The 19,184-nt window shown below is 45.1% G+C and overlaps 1 protein-coding gene across 1 annotated transcript in view; it reads left to right on the top strand.

Annotated features, from left to right (window-relative positions):
- LOC124119617 (low-density lipoprotein receptor-related protein 4-like) overlaps nucleotides 1-17,928 on the top strand; it is a 139,915-nt gene extending 121,987 nt beyond the window's left edge. Inside the window, exons 23-37 of the mRNA XM_048386301.1 lie at nucleotides 372-630; nucleotides 1,838-2,000; nucleotides 2,768-2,990; nucleotides 3,635-3,766; nucleotides 4,367-4,544; nucleotides 4,909-5,127; nucleotides 5,596-5,690; nucleotides 7,223-7,371; nucleotides 8,067-8,211; nucleotides 8,913-9,023; nucleotides 9,694-9,769; nucleotides 11,753-11,820; nucleotides 14,515-14,605; nucleotides 15,118-15,265; nucleotides 16,801-17,928. Of these exons, the coding sequence (XP_048242258.1) occupies nucleotides 372-630; nucleotides 1,838-2,000; nucleotides 2,768-2,990; nucleotides 3,635-3,766; nucleotides 4,367-4,544; nucleotides 4,909-5,127; nucleotides 5,596-5,690; nucleotides 7,223-7,371; nucleotides 8,067-8,211; nucleotides 8,913-9,023; nucleotides 9,694-9,769; nucleotides 11,753-11,820; nucleotides 14,515-14,605; nucleotides 15,118-15,265; nucleotides 16,801-17,007 (2,264 nt within the window). The 3' untranslated portion in view covers nucleotides 17,008-17,928. The remainder of the gene's footprint in view (nucleotides 1-371; nucleotides 631-1,837; nucleotides 2,001-2,767; nucleotides 2,991-3,634; nucleotides 3,767-4,366; nucleotides 4,545-4,908; nucleotides 5,128-5,595; nucleotides 5,691-7,222; nucleotides 7,372-8,066; nucleotides 8,212-8,912; nucleotides 9,024-9,693; nucleotides 9,770-11,752; nucleotides 11,821-14,514; nucleotides 14,606-15,117; nucleotides 15,266-16,800) is intronic.
- Nucleotides 17,929-19,184: the final 1,256 nt, after the last annotated feature.

The raw sequence follows: 19,184 nt of genomic DNA on the forward strand, positions 1-19,184 counted from the left end.
GTGATCCCTGTTGGAGAGGTGAAGAACGTCATCGCCATCGATGTCGACGGTGTTGAAGGTGAGTGTTGATTGTGATGTTTTGATCCCTGTTGGAGACGTGAAGAACGCCATCGCCATTGATGTCACCGGTGTGGAAGTGAATGTTCCTCTGAGTCACTTACCTGTGAATAATATTTGCACTGAATGATGATCCTGTTGGAATTCAGGAATAGAATTGGTCCCAGGACCCTCTGCTTGTTTGAGGTGAATAAATAAATCAGGAGGCCAGGTGAGAGGTGAATAGATAGGTCAGGTGGTTAGGCTTTGTGACCTGGTTGACAACCTATGCCTTGTTAAACAGCCTTCACCCACTCACTCACTGTATATTGTAGGGAAGATGTACTGGACGGACACAGTGCTGGACCACATCGCTCGGTCCAATCTGGATGGATCCGGGTATGAGGTGGTGATAAACCAGGGCCTCCACACAGCCGATGGGCTAGCTGTCGATGCTGTCGGAGGAAAGATCTACTGGACTGATGATGGCCGCAACCGCATCGAAGTCGCAACTCTAAATGGCAAGATGAGGAAGGTGTTGATCTGGGATGACTTGGACAAGCCCCGGGCGATAGCTCTACATTATGATGCTGGGTAGGTGGGATGTTTACTGCTGTAGTCTACATTATGATGCTGGGTAAGTGGGATGTTTACTGCTGTAGTCTACATTATGATGCTGGGTAAGTGGGATGTTTTGCTGTAGTCTACATTATGATGCTGGGTAGGTGGGATGTTTACTGCTGTAGTCTGCATTATGATGCTGGGTAGGTGGGATGTTTACTCCTGTAGTCTACATTATGATGCTGGGTAGGTGGGATGTTTACTGCTGTAGTCTATATTATGATGCTGGGTAGGTGGGATCTTCACTGCTGTAGTCTACATTATGATGCTTGGTAGGTGGGATGTTTACTGCTGTAGTCTACATTATGATGCTGGTGGGATGTTTACTGCTGTAGTCTACATTATGATGCTTGGTAGGTGGGATGTTTACTGCTGTAGTCTACATTATGATGCTGGGTAGTTGGGATGTTTACTGCTGTAGTCTACATTATGATGCTGGGTAGGTGGGATGTTTACTGCTGTAGTCTACATTATGATGCTGGGTAGGTGGGATGTTTACTGCTGTAGTCTACATTATGATGCTGGGTAGGTGGGATGTTTACTGCTGTAGTCTACATTATGATGCTGGGTAGGTGGGATGTTTACTCCTGTAGCTCTACATTATGATGCTGGGTAGGTGGGATGTTTACTGCTGTAGTCTGCATTATGATGCTGGGTAGGTGGGATGTTTACTCCTGTAGTCTACATTATGATGCTGGGTAGGTGGGATGTTTACTGCTGTAGTCTATATTATGATGCTGGGTAGGTGGGATCTTCACTGCTGTAGTCTACATTATGATGCTTGGTAGGTGGGATGTTTACTGCTGTAGTCTACATTATGATGCTGGTGGGATGTTTACTGCTGTAGTCTACATTATGATGCTTGGTAGGTGGGATGTTTACTGCTGTAGTCTACATTATGATGCTGGGTAGTTGGGATGTTTACTGCTGTAGTCTACATTATGATGCTGGGTAGGTGGGATGTTTACTGCTGTAGTCTACATTATGATGCTGGGTAGGTGGGATGTTTACTGCTGTAGTCTACATTATGATGCTGGGTAGGTGGGATGTTTACTGCTGTAGTCTACATTATGATGCTGGGTAGGTGGGATGTTTACTCCTGTAGCTCTACATTATGATGCTGGGTAGGTGGGAAGTTTACTGCTGTAGTCTACATGCTACATGTTTGTGTGTTATACAGGTATATGTATTGGACGGACTGGGGCAAGATTCCCCGAATCGAAAGAGCCGATATGGACGGCAACAACCGTCACCTCATCATCGGCGAGAACTTGGCCTGGCCCAATGGCCTGGTGATTGACATTCCAACATCTCGCATCATCTGGGCAGATGCTCGAACTGAGGTGTGTAGTTGAGTGTCATAGTCAATATTCACTGCTTCAAAGGTTTGTCCGAGTTTCTTCATGTATATACTGTGCAAGGGTTAGTGACATTTCTAGCTGTTATGTGAATGTCCGGGCTCGAATGGATCTTCAGTAACCCATGCTCATCATATGAGGTGACAAATGGGATCTTTTAGCCAGGCTCACTGACTTGGTTGATGGATGTCATTGAATCCCATCGATGCTCATCATGTTAATCACTGGATTGTCTGGTCCAGACTCAATTGTATACATACTGCAGTCACATAGCTGAATTATTTGCTAAGTGCAATAACAAAACAGACATTCTATGGACTTCTTCTAAATGGCCCTGTAAATTCTTTTGGCTGAGGTCATGAGAAGGTCAAAGGTCAAGGCCACAAGAATACAAATATCATTAAAATGCCAAGGCTCTCAGAAAGTGTTACGTGTGTACCTTTTCTTGGTTAGGGCCCTGCTTTGAAAAGACTGGTCCACATATGTCAGAGGTGAAGGTCAGGGTCGGAACAAACATGACACTTTATGGTTGCGTGTAACTAAACAAATCCCACTACATGTCGTTGTCACGGAGCAATTAGACGATCACTCATGTATTTCAATGTGAGTATATCACTTTGTAAAAAAACACAAATACAAATAAAATAAATGGCTAGTTCAGATGGAAATATATTGTAAGCAGCGCCCAAAACATGTTTGCAAGTGCATCATATATTCCTCACGTTGTCACGTATGTTGTGATGTGTCTCCAGCTGATTGAGTGCTCCGACCTGAACGGCCACCGGCGGCGGAAGCTTGTAGACCACGTGGCCCACCCGTATGGCCTGACGGTGGCTGGCAACTACGTGTACTGGACGGACTGGCAGGCAACCGCGGTGCACAAGGCCAACAAGAACACCGGCTCAAACCCAACAAAGATCAGGGAGAATCTACCCGGGATCATGGACATGCATGCAGTGCAGGTCAACAGACAAGGTGGGTGGACCAGCAGGGTGGGGTGGGTGGACCGGCAGGGTGGGGTGGGTGGACCGGCAGGGTGGGGTGGGTGGACCGGCAGGGTGGAGTGGGTGGACCGGCAGGGTGGGGTGGGTGTACCAGCAGGGTTGGTGGACCGGCAGGGTGGGTGGGTGGACCGGCAGGGTGGGGTGGGTGGCCCGGCAGGGTTGGGTGGGCGGACTGGCAGGGTGGGGTGGGTGGACCGTTAGGGTGTTGTGGTGGACCGGCAGGGTGGGGTGGTGGACCGGCAGGGTTGGGTGGGTGGACCGGCAGGGTGGGTGGACCGGCAGGGTTGGGTGGGTGGAACGGCAGGGTGGGTGGACCGGCAGGGTGGGTGGACCGGCAGGGTGGGGTGGGTGGAACGGCAGGGTGGGCTGGGTGGACCGTTAGGGTGTTGTGGTGGACCGGCAGGGTGGGGTGGTGGACCGGCAGGGTTGGGTGGGTGGACCGGCAGGGTGGGTGGACCGGCAGGGTGGGCAGGGTGGACTGGCAGGGTGGGGTGGACCGGCAGAGTGGGGTGGGTGGATTCTTGTAATGAGAGAAGGTGTGACTGCTGTGTTGTATTGAGACAAGGTGTGACAGCTGTGTTGTATTATTGACCACTGATGTTTCCTTTTTGCCAGAGACTCACGTGAACCGCTGTGGAGACCAAAACGGAGGCTGCTCCCACCTGTGCCTGCCCCGCCCCAAGGGGATGACATGTGCCTGTCCCTCAGGGCTCCTGCTGAAGGAGGACGGACAGACGTGTGAAGACTGTAAGTATTGTACACCCATGTCTACTGTGTTTTCGTAGCACGCACATCATGCTGAAGACCTAGCTTGATTCTACATATGGTTCACTATTGTTTGATGTCCAGTCTTGGTTTCAAGTGTAGAACTTCCAGATGTATGCATATATCCTTGTATTTCCATGTATATCCTCGTATATCTTTGTATATCCTTGTGTATCCTCGTATATCCTCGTATATCTTTGTATATCCTTGTGTATCCTCTTATATCTTTGTATATCCTTGTGTATCCTCGTATATCCTCTTATATCTTTGTATATCCTTGTGTATCCTCATATCTTTGTATATCCTTGTGTATCCTCGTATATCCTATTATATCTTTGTATATCCTTGTGTATCCTCTTATATCTTTGTATATCCTTGTGTATCCTCGTATATCCTCTTATATCTTTGTATATCCTTGGATATCCTTGTGTATCCACGTGTAACCTCATATTTCCTTGTGTATCCTCGTATCTCCACGTATATCCACGTATATCCTCGTATATCCTTGTATATCCTTGTATATCCTTGTATATCCTCGTATATCCTTGTATATCCTCGTATATCCTTGTGTTCCTCCTGCAGTTCCCAAGACATATCTCCTGTTCGCAAGTCGTGGCAGCATCCGTCGCATCTCCCTGGACAGCTATGACCACACAGACGTCTACCTCCCCATCCCCCACCTGCACAACGTTGTCGCCATCGACTTTGACTTCAAGGAGGAGAAGGTGTTCTACTCCGACGTCTACCTGGACGTTATCAGGTTGGTGAATCTAGTCAGGAGACTGGGCAGTATTGATAGGTACTTGGAGGGGATATTTAAACAGGCAGACACAATTATTTGAACAATAAGATGAAAAAGCATGTCCACATCTCAGGGTGAGCCGGGTTGTTTTCCTTCACTGGTATAATTAGACAAGCTACTTAGGAAAATCTACTCTGACGTCATTGATGAATCAATCTCCTGGATTTGAAATATTCCAGGAATTTGTAGTTTATAGTGAGTCTTGTGACATCAGCTTAAGACATTCACTAGGAATGTGAGTGGGTGGCCTTCATCCCATGATGGTTACATCTTCAAAATGCATCCAAGTCAACTTTAATCTGACGGAATTTAACTGTGGCAGACAAGCAGACCTCAACGGGAGCGCCACCAAGAACGTGGTTGAGAAGGAGCTGTCGACAACCGATGGCTTGGCTGTGGATTGGATTGGGAGGAACATCTACTGGACCGACACCGGCCGCGACGTGATCGAAGTGGCCAAACTGGACGGCTCCTGCAGAAAAACTCTCATCTCAGCTCGGCTAGATGAACCCAGGGCCATCGCACTCTTCCCTAAGAAAGGGTAGGTAACTGTTAGTCCATCGCACTCTTCCCTAAGAAGGGGTAGGTAACTGTTGGTCCATCGCACTCTTCCCTAAGAAGGGGTAGGTAACTGTTAGTCCATCGCACTCTTCCCTAAGAAAGGGTAGGTAACTGTTAGTCCATCGCACTCTTCCCTAAGAAAGGGTAGGTAACTGTTGGTCCATCGCACTCTTCCCTAAGAAAGGGTAGGTAACTGTTAGTCCATCCCACTCTTCCCTAAGAAGGGGTAGGTTACTGATAGTCCATTGCACTTTTCCCTAAGAAGGGATAACTAACTGTTAGTCCATCGCACTCTTCCCTAAGAAAGGGTAGGTAACTGTTAGTCCATCACACTCTTCCCTAAGAAAGGGTAGGTAACTGTAAGTCCATTGCACTCTTCCCTAAGAAAGGGTAGGTAACTGTTCATCCATCCCACTCTTTCCTAAGACGATGTGTTTCTTTGTTTCAGATTGATGTTCTGGACTGACTGGGGTGCACAGCCAAAGATCGAGCGAGCGTATCTAGATGGTGCACAGAGGAAAGTCATCGTCCAAAGCAACCTTGGTAAGGAGATGTGTAATTTGTTTCTTTGCTAGTTACTGCAACATGCTATTTGTCTTGTCTCATTGCTAGTTACTGCTACGTGATATTTATATCATTGCTAGTTACTGCTACGTGATATTTATATCATTGCTAGTTACTGCTACATGATATTTATATCATTGCTAGTTACTGCTACATGCTATTTGTCTCATTGCTAGTTACTGCTACATGCTATTTGTCTCATTGCTAGTTACTGCTATGTGATATTTATATCATTGCTAGTTACTTCTACATGCTATTTGTCTCATTGCTAGTTACTGCTACGTGCTATTTGTCTCATTGCTAGTTACTGCTAGATGATATTTATATCATTGCTAGTTACTGCTACGTGCTATTTATATCATTGCTAGTTACTGCTACGTGATATTTATATCATTGCTAGTTACTGCTACATGCTATTTATATCATTGCCAGTTACTGCTACGTGATATTTATATCAATGCTAGTTACTGCTATGTGATATTTATATCATTGCTAGTTACTGCTACATGCTATTTATATCATTGCTAGTTACTGCTACGTGATATTTATATCATTGCTAGTTACTGCTGCATGCTATTTATAGCATTGCTAGTTACTGCTACGTGATATTTATATCAATGCTAGTTACTGCTACATGATATTTATATCATTGCTAGTTACTGCTACATGATATTTATATCATTGCTAGTTACTTCTAAGTGATATTTATATCATTCCTAGTTACTGCTACATGATATTTATATCATTGCTAGTTACTGCTACATGATATTTATATCATTGCTAGTTACTTCTACGTGATATTTATATCATTCCTAGTTACTGCTACATGATATTTATATCATTGCTTGTTACTGCTACGTGATATTTATGTCATACAAGATTTGAACTATTGTGGGGATTCCCGGAAGACTAGGTTCAGAGTAATGTTTGTTTGTTTGAACAGCGAATAAATGACATCTCGTAAATTATATGTCGTTCACTGAAGTCTGTAAAAGCATGAATAGAAAAACCTAACTTCATAACATCAGATTATTATGGACACATACAGACAGATGGACAGACAGGGAAACAGACGGATTGACAGACAGAGGGAAACAGACAGATTGACAGACAGAGGGGACACAGACAGATGGATAGACAGAGGGAAATGGACAGACAGAGGGGAACAGACAGATTGACAGACAGAGGGACACAGACAGATTGACAGACAGAGGGGAACAGACAGATTGACAGACAGAGGGACACAGACAGATTGACAGACAGAGGGACACAGACAGATTGACAGACAGAGGGGAACAGACAGATTGACAGACAGGGACACAGACAGATTGACAGACAGAGGGACACAGACAGATTGACACACAGAGGGAAACAGACAGAGGGACACAGACAGATTGACAGACAAATGGACACAGACAGATTGACAGACAGAGGGAAACAGACAGAGGGACACAGACAGATTGACAGACAAATGGACGTTGTGGTCCTCACAGTGCATGTTTCTTTTCCAGGCTTCCCCAATGGTCTGTCAGTGGACTACGATGCTAGACGCTTGTATTGGGTGGATGCAAAGTTTGACAAGATTGAGACGTCTGATTTCAATGGCAAGAACCGGGCAACTCTGCTGGAGAAGATTCCTCACCCGTTTGGCCTCACAGTGGTAGGCACCAGGAGGAAGCATCACATGCATCAGACGTATCAAACATTCAATGTATCAAATGTCAAACACATCAAACATTTTAATCGTCAAATATTTAATATCAAACATTTCAAACATAATATATATCAAACATTTCAATAATCAAACATATCAGATATGTTAGGTATCAACATGTTAAATATCAATCATAAAACATTTCAAATATAAAACTTCAAATATATATGATATCAAACATTTCAATAATCAAACATATCAGACATGTTAATTATCAAACATTTCAACATCAGACATTGCAAATATCAAACATTTCAAACATTAAATATCAAACATTTCACCGCCTCTGTGGTCTAGTAGTAATGTGTCCGCCCGGAGAGCGGAAGGTCAGGGGTTCAACCCTCGGCCGCGTCGTACCTTAAGACGTTAAAACATTGTACTTGTTGTTACTCTGTCTGGTGCTCGGCAGGGGGGTCACTATACTGTCTGAGTGGGGGTATTCATGTTAAAATGCGGGATGGTATCTCAGTGCGACGTTAAACCCCATTACACCTCACCTCACCTCAAACATTTCATTCATCAACAGTCTGGTAGGTTTCCACTTACACTTGATCATAATGCTTTGACTATTCAAGTGGCTGCACGTGTAGGTGGGGATGAGACCTGGAGACCTGTAGACCTGCACCTTGGTTGTGTTTCAGTATCAAGACTACATCTACTGGTCGGACTGGCAGACAGAGAACATAGAGCGAGCCAGCAAACATAACGGGAAGGATCGCACGATCATTCAGAGTCGCCTCGAGGGGCTGATGGACATCCACATGGTGGCACCAGAGAGGCAGACAGGTACAGGGGAGGAGACAGTGGGTGTGGTCTCAGTGCAGGAGGGGCTATGTGGGTGTGGTCTCAGTGCAGGAGGGGCTATATGGGTGTGGTCTCATTGGGAAGGGGAGTGGTTTCAGTGCAGGAGGGGTTATATGGGTGTGGTCTCGGTGGGGAGACCACTCCGGTCACACAGAGGGAGGAGCTATATGGGTGTGGTCTCAGTGCAGGAGGGGCTATATGGGTGTGGTCTCATTGGGAAGGGGAGTGGTCTCAGTGCAGGAGGGGTTATATGGGTGTGGTCTCGGTGGGGAGGGGAGTGGTCACACAGAGGGAGGAGCTATATGGGTGTGGTCTCAGTGCAGGAGGGGCTATATGGGTGTGGTCTCATTGGGAAGGGGAGTGGTCTCAGTGCAGGAGGGGCTATGTGGGTGTGGTCTCGGTGGGGAGGGCTATATGAGTGTCGTCTCTGTGGAGAAGTGGTCACACTGAGGGAGGAGCTATATGGGTGTGGTCACAGTGGGAAGAGAAGTGGTCAAACCGAAGGAGGAGCTCTATGGGTGTAGTCTCAGTGTTGAGGGGATTAGTCATACTGAGGGAGGAGCTATATTATGGGTGTGGTCTCAGTGGGAAGGGGAGTGGACAAGAGGGGAAGGTCACAATGCTCTGTTTCATCTGTGTATGGCTGTGTAGATATGGCTTCAGCAATGTTTTCCCTTCCCCAGGTTCCAATGGATGCAGCCAAAACGGAGGCTGCACTCACCTGTGTCTGGCACGACCTGATGGCTATGTGTGCGAGTGTCCCAACATCCCTGACAGCACGCCCTGCATGGCAGGTGAGACCCTAGTATGTGTGTTGTCATGGTAACATGGCAGGTGAGACCCTAGTATATGTGTTGTCATGGTAACATTGCAGATGAGATCCTAGTATATGTGTTGTCATGGTAACATGGCAGGTGAGATCCTAGTGTATGTGTTGTAATGGTAACATGGCAGGTGAGATCCTAGTATATGTGTTGTCATGGTAACATGGCAGGTGAGATCCTAGTGTATGTGTAGCCATGGTAACATGGCAGTTGAGATCCTAGTGTGTGTGTTGTCATGGTTACATGGCAGGTGAGACCCTAGTGTGTGTGTAGTCATGGCAAGATGCTAGCTGAGGTCTGGCATCAGTGCAACGATGGCTACAGATCAGGGATCTGCTGTATGAGTTGTCATGTAACTAACCCTGTGAACCAGTAGCTTCTCAATAGTACTGTCACACATCTAAGGTCACTGTTGAACACCAGAGCAGAAAGAAAAATTCATTTGTATGTTCACAATTTCCAGGACTATAAAAGTTTCTCCATGCCGAGACACTGTGAACTCTGGTGGGGCTCATCAGACAGACAACTGGCTTCTGTCACAGTGGGTCGAGCCCAGTCTACGGCAACATGGTTTGTTTGCTCCAAAACATGATGTCACGCTCCATGTTTGACATGTACTAATGTCGCGTTTCTGTTTCAGTTCCAAGAGCATCCAACCTTCCCCACAACCCAGACATCCCCAGTATCGACATCAACTCCCACATGGAGCCCGCCGAGTGAGTTGTCTCCCTTGCATCTCCATCCATCTAGTCTGGCTGGTGCTAGAAGTCTGCTGAATAACTGGACATCTAGCCTGGCTGGTGCTAGAAGTCTGCTACTGGATGTCTAGCCTGGCTGGTGCTAGAAGTCTGCTACTGGACGTCTAGCTTGGCTGGTGCTAGAAGTCTGCTACTGGACGTCTAGCTTGGCTGGTGCTAGAAGTCTGCTACTGGACGTCTAGCCTGGCTGGTGCTTGAAGTCTGCTACTGGACGTCTAGCTTGGCTTGTGCTAGGAGTCTGCTACTGAACGTCTAGCCTGGCTGGTGCTAGAAGTCTGCTACTGGACGTCTAGCCTGGCTGGTGCTAGAAGTCTGCTACTGGACGTCTAGCCTGGCTGGTGCTAGAAGTCTGCTACTGGACGTCTAGCCTGGCTGGTGCTAGAAGTCTGCTACTGAACGTCTAGCCTGGCTGGTGCTAGAAGTCTGCTACTGGACGTCTAGCCTGGCTGGTGCTAGAAGTCTGCTACTGGACATCTAGCCTGGCTGGATCTAGAAGTCTGCTACTGAACGTCTAGCTTGGCTGGTGCTAGGAGTCTGCTACTGGACGTCTAGCCTGGCTGGTGCTAGGAGTCTGCTACTGAACATCTAGCCTGGCTGGTGCTAGAAGTCTGCTACTGGACGTCTAGCCTGGCTGGTGCTAGAAGTCTGCTACTGGACGTCTAGCCTGGCTGGTGCTAGGAGTCTGCCACTGAACGTCTAGCCTGGCTGGTGCTAGGAGTCTGCTACTGAACGTCTAGCTTGGCTGGTGCTAGAAGTCTGCTACTGGACGTCTAGCCTGGCTGGTGCTAGGAGTCTGCTACTGGGCATCTAGCCTGGCTGGTGCTAGGAGTCTGCTACTGGACGTCTAGCCTGGCTGGTGCTTGAAGTCTGCCACTGGACGTCTAGCCTGGCTGGTGCTAGAAGTGTGCTACTGGACGTCTAGCTTGGCTGGTGCTAGAAGTCTGCTACTGAACGTCTAGCCTGGCTGGTGCTAGGAGTCTGCTACTGGACATCTAGCCTGGCTGGTGCTAGAAGTCTTCTACTGGACGTCTAGCCTGGCTGGTGCTAGAAGTCTGCCACTGGACGTCTAGCCTGGCTGGTGCTAGAAGTGTGCTACTGAACGTCTAGCCTGGCTGGTGCTAGAAGTCTGCTACTGAACGTCTAGCCTGGCTGGTGCTAGGAGTCTTCTACTGGACGTCTAGCCTGGCTGGTGCTAGGAGTCTGCTACTGGACGTCTAGCCTGGCTGGTGCTTGAAGTCTGCCACTGGACGTCTAGCCTGGCTGGTGCTAGAAGTGTGCTACTGGACGTCTAGCTTGGCTGGTGCTAGAAGTCTGCTACTGAACGTCTAGCCTGGCTGGTGCTAGGAGTCTGCTACTGGACATCTAGCCTGGCTGGTGCTAGAAGTCTTCTACTGGACGTCTAGCCTGGCTGGTGCTAGAAGTCTGCTACTGGACATCTAGTCTATATATATATATACACACTACTCAAAAGAAATTAAAGAACACCTGATTCTTTCATATTTCATATCTGTCATGGCATAACAGAATAACTACAGTAATATGAAAGAATCAGTTGTTCTTTAATTTCCTTTGAGTAGTATATATATATCTATCTAGGGCTAGTTCATCAGACCGGTGAAGATCGGGGATAGAATAGGTCTTCCGCAACCCATGCTTGCCATAAAAGTCTACTACGCTTGTCATAAGAGGCGACTAACGGGATCGGGTGGTCAGGCTCGGTGACTTGGTTGATGCATGTCATCGTATCCCAATCGCGTGGATTGATTCTCAGGATGTCCAGACTCGATTATTTACAGACCGCCTTCATATGGCTTGAATATTGCTATGGGCAGGGTTTAACAAACATACAAACAAACGAACAAACAAAAAAACACCCACACAAGGTCAGTGCCGCAGTGTCAACATGAATACGCCACTCAGATGTGATGCTTCTTGTTGCAGAGAATGTACTGATGAGGACTCGGAGACTGGACTATGTAGCAGGGACACCCTGGCTGTGTCCACCCATGGTCAGTGGGTGGTGGACGGGGAGGGGTGTTGTTGATGGGGGAGGGGTGTTGTTAACGGGGAGGGGTGTTGTTGATGGGGGAGGGGTGTTGTTAACGGGGAGGGGTGTTGTTGATGGGGGAGGGGTGTTGTTGATTGGGGAGGGGTGTTGTTGAAAGGAAGGGGTGTTGTTGACGGGGAGGGTTGATGTTGATGGGGGAGGGGTGTTGTTGATGGGAGAGGGGTGTTGTTGATGGGGAAGGTTGTTGTTGAAAGGAAGAGGTGTTGTTGACGGGGAGGGTTGATGTTGATGGGGGAGGGGTGTTGCTGATTGGGGAGGGGTGTTGTTGATGGGGGAGGGGTGTTGTTGATGGGAGAGGGGTGTTGTTGATGGGGAGGGTTGATGTTGATGGGGGAGGGGTGTTGCTGATTGGGGAGGGGTGTTGTTGATGGGGGAGGGGTGTTGTTGATGGGAGAGGGGTGTTGTTGATGGGGAGGGTTGATGTTGATGGGGGAGGGGTGTTGCTGATTGGGGAGGGGTGTTGTTGATGGGGGGAGGGGTGTTGTTGATGGGAGAGGGGTGTTTTTGATGGGGAGGGTTGTTGTTGAAAGGAAGGGGTGTTGTTGACGGGGAGGGTTGATGTTGGTGGGGGAGGGGTGTTGCTGATTGGGGAGGGTTGATGTTGATGGGGGAGGGGTGTTGCTGATGGGGGAGGGGTGTTGTTGATGGGGGAGGGGTGTTGCTGATTGGGGAGGGTTGTTGTTGAAAGGAAGGGGTGTTGTTGACGGGGAGGGTTGATGTTGATGGGGGAGGGGTGTTGCTGATTGGGGAGGGTTAATGTTGATGGGGGAGGGGTGTTGCTGATTGGGGAGGGGTGTTGTTGATGGGGAGGGGTGTTGTTGATGGGGGAGGGGTGTTGTTGATTGGGGAGGTGTGTTGTTGATGGGGGAGGGGTGATGTTGATGGGGAGGGTTGTTGTTGAAAGGAAGGGGTGTTGTTGACGGGGGAGGGGTGTTGTTGAATGGAAGGGGTGTTGTTGACGGGGAGGGATGTTGTTGAAAGGAAGGGTGTTGTAGACGGGGATGGTTGATGTTGACAGAGCAGGTGTGTGTTTAATCCAAGACACACAATTGTATCGAATATTAAGATATCTGTCTGCTGTCACTTGAGTGTACATACCCCATGATGTCACCATGACCTAGAGTATATTCCCCATGATGTCTTCACACCATGACCTAGAGTGTACTCCCTATGATGTCTTCACATCATGACCTAGAGTATATTCCCTATGATGTCTTCACACCTTGACCTAGAGTATATTCCCTATGATGTTACATTGACCTAGAATGTATTCCCTAAGTCACCATGACCTAGAGTGTATTCCCTAAGTCACCATGACCTAGAGTGTACTCCCTATGATGACTTCACATCATGACCTAGAGTATATTCCCTATGATGTCTTCACATCATGACCTAGAGTATATTCCCTATGATGTCTTCACATCATGACCTAGAGTATATTCCCTATGATGTCTTCACATCATGACCTAGAGTGTATTCCCTATGATGTCTTCACACCATGACCTAGAGTATATTCCCTATGATGTCTTCACATCATGACCTAGAGTATATTCCCTATGATGTCTTCACATCATGACCTAGAGTATATTCCCTATGATGTCTTCACACCTTGACCCAGAGTATATTCCCTATGATGTCTTCACATCATGACCTAGAGTATATTCCCCATGATGTTACATTGACCTAGAGTGTATTCCCTAAGTCACCATGACCTAGAGTGTACTCCCTATGATGTCTTCACATCATGACCTAGAGTATATTCCCTATGATGTCTTCACACCATGACCTAGAGTGTATTCCCTATGATGTCTTCACATCATGACCTAGAGTATATTCCCCAAGTCACAATGACCTAGAGTGTATTCCCTAAGTCACCATGACCTAGAGTGTACTCCCCATGATGTCTTCACACCATGACCTAGAGTGTACTCCCTATGATGTCTTCACATCATGATCTAGAGTATATTCCCTATGATGTCTTCACATCATGACCTAGAGTATATTCCCTATGATGTCTTCACACCATGACCTAGAGTATATTCCCCAAGTCACAATGACCTAGAGTGTATTCCCTAAGTCACCATGACCTAGAGTGTACTCCCTATGATGTCTTCACATCATGACCTAGAGTATATTCCCTATGATGTCTTCACATCATGACCTAGAGTATATTCCCTATGATGTCTTCACATCATGACCTAGAGTATATTCCCTATGATGTCTTCACATCATGACCTAGAGTATATTCCCTATGATGTCTTCACACCATGACCTAGAGTATATTCCCCATGATGTTACATTGACCTAGAATGTATTCCCTGTAATGTCACCATGACCTAGAGTATATTCCCTATGATGTCTTCACACCATGACCTAGAGTATATTCCCTCTGATGTCTTTACATCATGACCTAGAGTATATTCCCTATGATGTCTTCACATCATGACCTAGAGTATATTCCCCATGATGTTACATTGACCTAGAGTGTATTCCCTATGATGTCTTCCCACCATGACCTTGAGTGTATTCCCCAAGACACCATGACCTAGAATATATTCCCTATTATGTCACCATGATCTAGAATATATTCCCTATGATGTCTTCCCACCATGACCTGGAGTTTATGTCTCTCCAGCTCAAAGGATCAGCACGGCATACATCGTCCTTGGCATCATCACTGTCATCGTCCTCATCGGTTTCATCGTGTTTTTTGTCTTGTGGAAGAGGTAGGTGTCAAGTATAAAATTGTCTACAGCAGCTGGTCACATGGTATCAAATACCACACAACAAGATATAGTAACTTATTCACTGCTAGCTTCTGGCAGCTGGTCACATGGTATCAAATACCACACAACAAGATATAGTAACTTATTGACTGCTAGCTACTGGCAGCTGGTCACATTGTATCAAATACCACACAACAAGATATAGTAACTTATTGACTGCTAGATACTGGCAGCTGGTCACATGGTATCAAATACCACACAACAAGATATAGTAACTTATTGACTGCTAGCTACTGGCAGCTGGTCACATTGTATCAAATACCACACAACAAGATATAGTAACTTATTGACTGCTAGCTACTGGCAGCTGGGATATAGCTGGAATATTGCTGACCTCGCATTAAGTGAAAGCTCTTTACTTTTGTACTTATTCTTTACATATCACATTTATTATCTAGAACCATTATTTATTTAAGCTACAGGTCTTTTATCAAGTTGGCTATATATTTCAGACAAAAGCGTCGTCAGTATAACGTAGAAGAGTTTACGACATTGACCTACGCGAACCCAACGTATCAAAAAGCCAGTTCTGAGACCATCAACTCCGATCACAGCCGGTCTGTGAGGCCGTGGCAGAGGTTCCGATATTGTAAACGAGATGTGAGTAGTTGCTTTATAACATTCCCTTCACTTTGAATACATTGTTAATAACATTCCACCTGCTGTACATATGCCATTAATGCCATCCAGGCTTGTGAGTTTATGGTCAATAACATCCTGTCTATTGTGAGTTTATGGTATATAACATCCTGTCTATTGTGAGTTTGTGGTTAATAACATGCTGTCTCTAGTGTGTTTATGGTTAATAACATCCTGTCTATTGTGAGTTTATGGTTAATACCATCCTGTCTATTGTGAGTTTATGGTTAATAACATCCTGTCTATTGTGAGTTTATGGTTAATAACATCCTGTCTGCTGTCAATTTATGGCTAATAACATCCTGTCTACTGTCAGTTTGTGGCTAATAACTTCCTGTCTATTGTGAGTTAATGGTTAATAACATCCTGTCTATTGTGAGTTTGTGGTTAATAACATCCTGTCTATTGTGAGTTTATGGTATATAACATGCTGTCTATTGTGAGTTATGGTTAATAACATCCTGCCTATTGTGAGTTTATGGTATATAAAATGCTGTCTACTGTCAATGATGTCCTGTTTGTGTATGGTAAGATGTTTCAATGATGTTCTGTTTGTGTATGGTGAGATGTTTCAATGATATTCTGTTGGAGTGTGGTGAGATGTTTCAATGATGTTCTGTTTGTGTATGGTGAGATGTTTCAATGATGTTCTGTTTGTGTATGGTGAGATGTTTCAATGATATTCTGTTGGAGTGTGGTGAGATGTTTCAATGATGTTATGTTTGAGTATGGCGAGATGTTTCAATGATGTTCTGTTTGTGTATGGTGAGATGTTTCAATGATGTTCTGTTTGTGTTTATTGAAATGTTTCAGTGATGTTTTGTTTGAGCATGGTGAGATGTTTGAATGATCTGTTTGTGTATGGTGACATCTTTCAATGATTTTCTGTTGGAGTGTGGAGAAATGTTTCAATGATGTTCTGTTGGAGCATGGTGAGATGTTTCAATGATGTTCTGTTTGAGTATGGTAAGATGTTTCATTGATCTGTTTGTGTATGGTGAGATCTTTTAATGCTCTTCTGTTTGTGTATGGTGAAATGTTTCAATGATGTTCTGTTTAAGTATTGTGAGATGTTTCAATGATTTTCTGTTTGTGTATTGTGACATGTTTCAATGATGTTTTGTTGGAGTGTGGTCAGATCTTTTAGTACTGTTCTGTTCAAGTGTGCTGAGATGTTTCAATGTTCTCTTTGTGTATGGTGAGATGTTTCAATGATCTGTTTGGGTATGGTGAGATGTTTCAATGATCTGTTTGTGTATGGTGAGATCTTTTAATGATGTTATGTTGGAACATGGTGAGATCTTTTAATGATGTTCTGTTTGAGTATTGTGAGATGTTTCAATGATGTTCTGTTGGAGTGTGGCGAGATCATTTAATGCTGTTCTGTTCGAGTGTGGTGGGATGTTTCAATGATGCTTGTTTGCGTAAGGTGAGATGTTTCAATGATGCTTGTTTGCGTAAGGTGAGATGTTTCAATGCTGTTGTGTTGTTGCCAGGAGCGACTGAGCATGGTTCCGGTGGACAGTGACAAGCTGAACAACATGGAGCGCGCCGCCCTCGTGCAGCAGATGGAGACCAGTAACTCCCCACAGGGCGACGCTTCAGAAGATTCTTGTATCACTAAAAATATCTTTAAAAATAATACAAAATATACAACTGAATCATCCAAACTAAATATCCCGTATAAGCCTGTTGACACGTGAGTGAGTGATCCCGGACTGTGATACAATGGTGCAAGCTAATTGTGGGAGTACCCATCCAAAGATAAACTTATGAGAAATCCCACCAAACCAAGTGCTGTCAATCAGACTCGATATGAGTGGATGTGATTCTGTGTTCAATTGATGATATATTCCATACAACTTATAATGTGAAGACCACAGACTGGAGACTATTTCCCATAAAACTTGCGTCACTATGGATGTATTGATCTGATTGTGTGTGATTATAGTGGGTACACCTGAGCATCCCAATGACCAGAGGATATATTCCATACAACTAATTATGTGAATACCTCAAATGACAGTGTTATCCACACAACTTATGTCACAGTGGATTATTGACAGACTTCAAGTGGATATTGTGTTGAATGCTTGTGAGAATGTGCTCTGTGAGTAACTCAAGACGTTTATGATTAAGTCAAGTTTTGTGATATTCTTCTGCTGGGATCGTCCGCCCGCCAAGTGTTGTATTCAAGTTCCTTGGCTGTTCCTGACTCAAGTGTGACAAAGTGCTTCCAAACACAGACCACAGAATGGAACTGCTTCAACACGTGACACACAGATGCAGAGACAGAGCATCTTGCAGTGATCTGTGTCAAACATGTATCAATGATAACGCCCAAATAACGTGATGGTTTATAAATAAGGCTGGTCTTACACTGAGGCCAATCTAACAATTAAAATAACCTCCTAATTCAATACATGACTCTTACAAATTCACATATTTTTATCTGGAGGGAATTTCTTTCACAAATATTGGGAAATGTATCAATCTCATTAGAATCAGATCTTAGTTCTCGCTACCACTAAACAAGGATCTGAGTCCATCCCATTACGGGTCACGTCAGACCGACCTTGCGCGAACTTTGACCAACCAATTGAAAGACTGACAAGAAGTCTACATTAGCCAATCAGAAGGCACTTTTCTCATGCTTTATGGCACTAATTTCAAATTTCATGCTTCGAAACATATTTTGACAAATTCTCGATTAAAATTTTGAAACCTGAACAAAAGAACATTCTGGAATGGCAAATAGATGGTCTATGGATTCAGTTGTTAAACCCGTAACTATTGTTCGGAATACCCTGAGTTAAAGCTTTCAAGGTTGCATGATTAGAAATCACATTCCGACTGTCATGATCTGGTGAGCCACGCTCTGATTGGTCGGATGAAAGGTCGTTCTGATGTGACCCCTAATGGGATGTCCTCAGATCTTGGTTTAGCGGTTGCAAGACCTAAGATCTGATTTTAATGATATTGTGAAATGTATTAGCAGTATATATTTTGAATCCATCTGTTCTGAAACATGTATTTTTCGGCCTGACGATGGGGCTTACTTTATCTGTATCACTTGATGGTTGTGTTGAACATATCATTGTAGTCTCATGCTATACCTCACTGCACAGTTGCTGTAGATCTACTGGAAATCACTGCCGAATACTCAAGTATTGATCTATCTGACCCAGACTGTACTACAGTCTCTCGGGGTCCATTAGGCTGAACTGCGGCACCATTGTGTATCACATGACTGATGACATGGCAGAGGTTACTGTGTTGAACAAAGTACATCTTCCCGAGGCAAGGGAATTAACTCACTATAAAAGTCCAGTTTCCACTCTTGCCTGGAATTATGGGGTTATGTTTTGGCTGGACTAACGAGTCTATGCATAGTCCAATTAACATCGCATAACGATATCAACATCTGGTTCGTAAACTGCCGTGTAGATTTTAGTCGATTGCAGGATATGCAGAGCATGTGTAGCATCAACTCGACGTCAACACTTGTTTTCCAATTCTTCTCATACTTTTAATCGAGGTTCTCACATGACTTGAGCCAATTAAGGAAGTAAGACCTGTTTTATCACAATATAGGTGTTGGTTATCAATCAGATCATCTTCAGTGGGTGCTGCCATTTTGTTTGAAGTTAATGCAAGTGATAAACGAGGTGGAATCTGATTGGTTAATAGGAGGAACAAAGAAGGGACATAACTTGTCATAGTGCCCAGACATTCAACCTAGTTCAGCAATGGTGGAAACTGGACTTTTATGGTCAGTCAACTCCCTTGACTCAGGAAGATGAACAAAGTGTATCTCCCAGCTGGGCTGTGTATCTTGTACTTACATACTAATGACACTGTATACTCACATTATGATGCT

The sequence above is a fragment of the Haliotis rufescens genome, unplaced genomic scaffold (assembly GCF_023055435.1).
Source record: "Haliotis rufescens isolate VD_foot unplaced genomic scaffold, xgHalRufe1.0.p SCAF_6, whole genome shotgun sequence".
Taxonomy (NCBI): domain Eukaryota; kingdom Metazoa; phylum Mollusca; class Gastropoda; order Lepetellida; family Haliotidae; genus Haliotis; species Haliotis rufescens.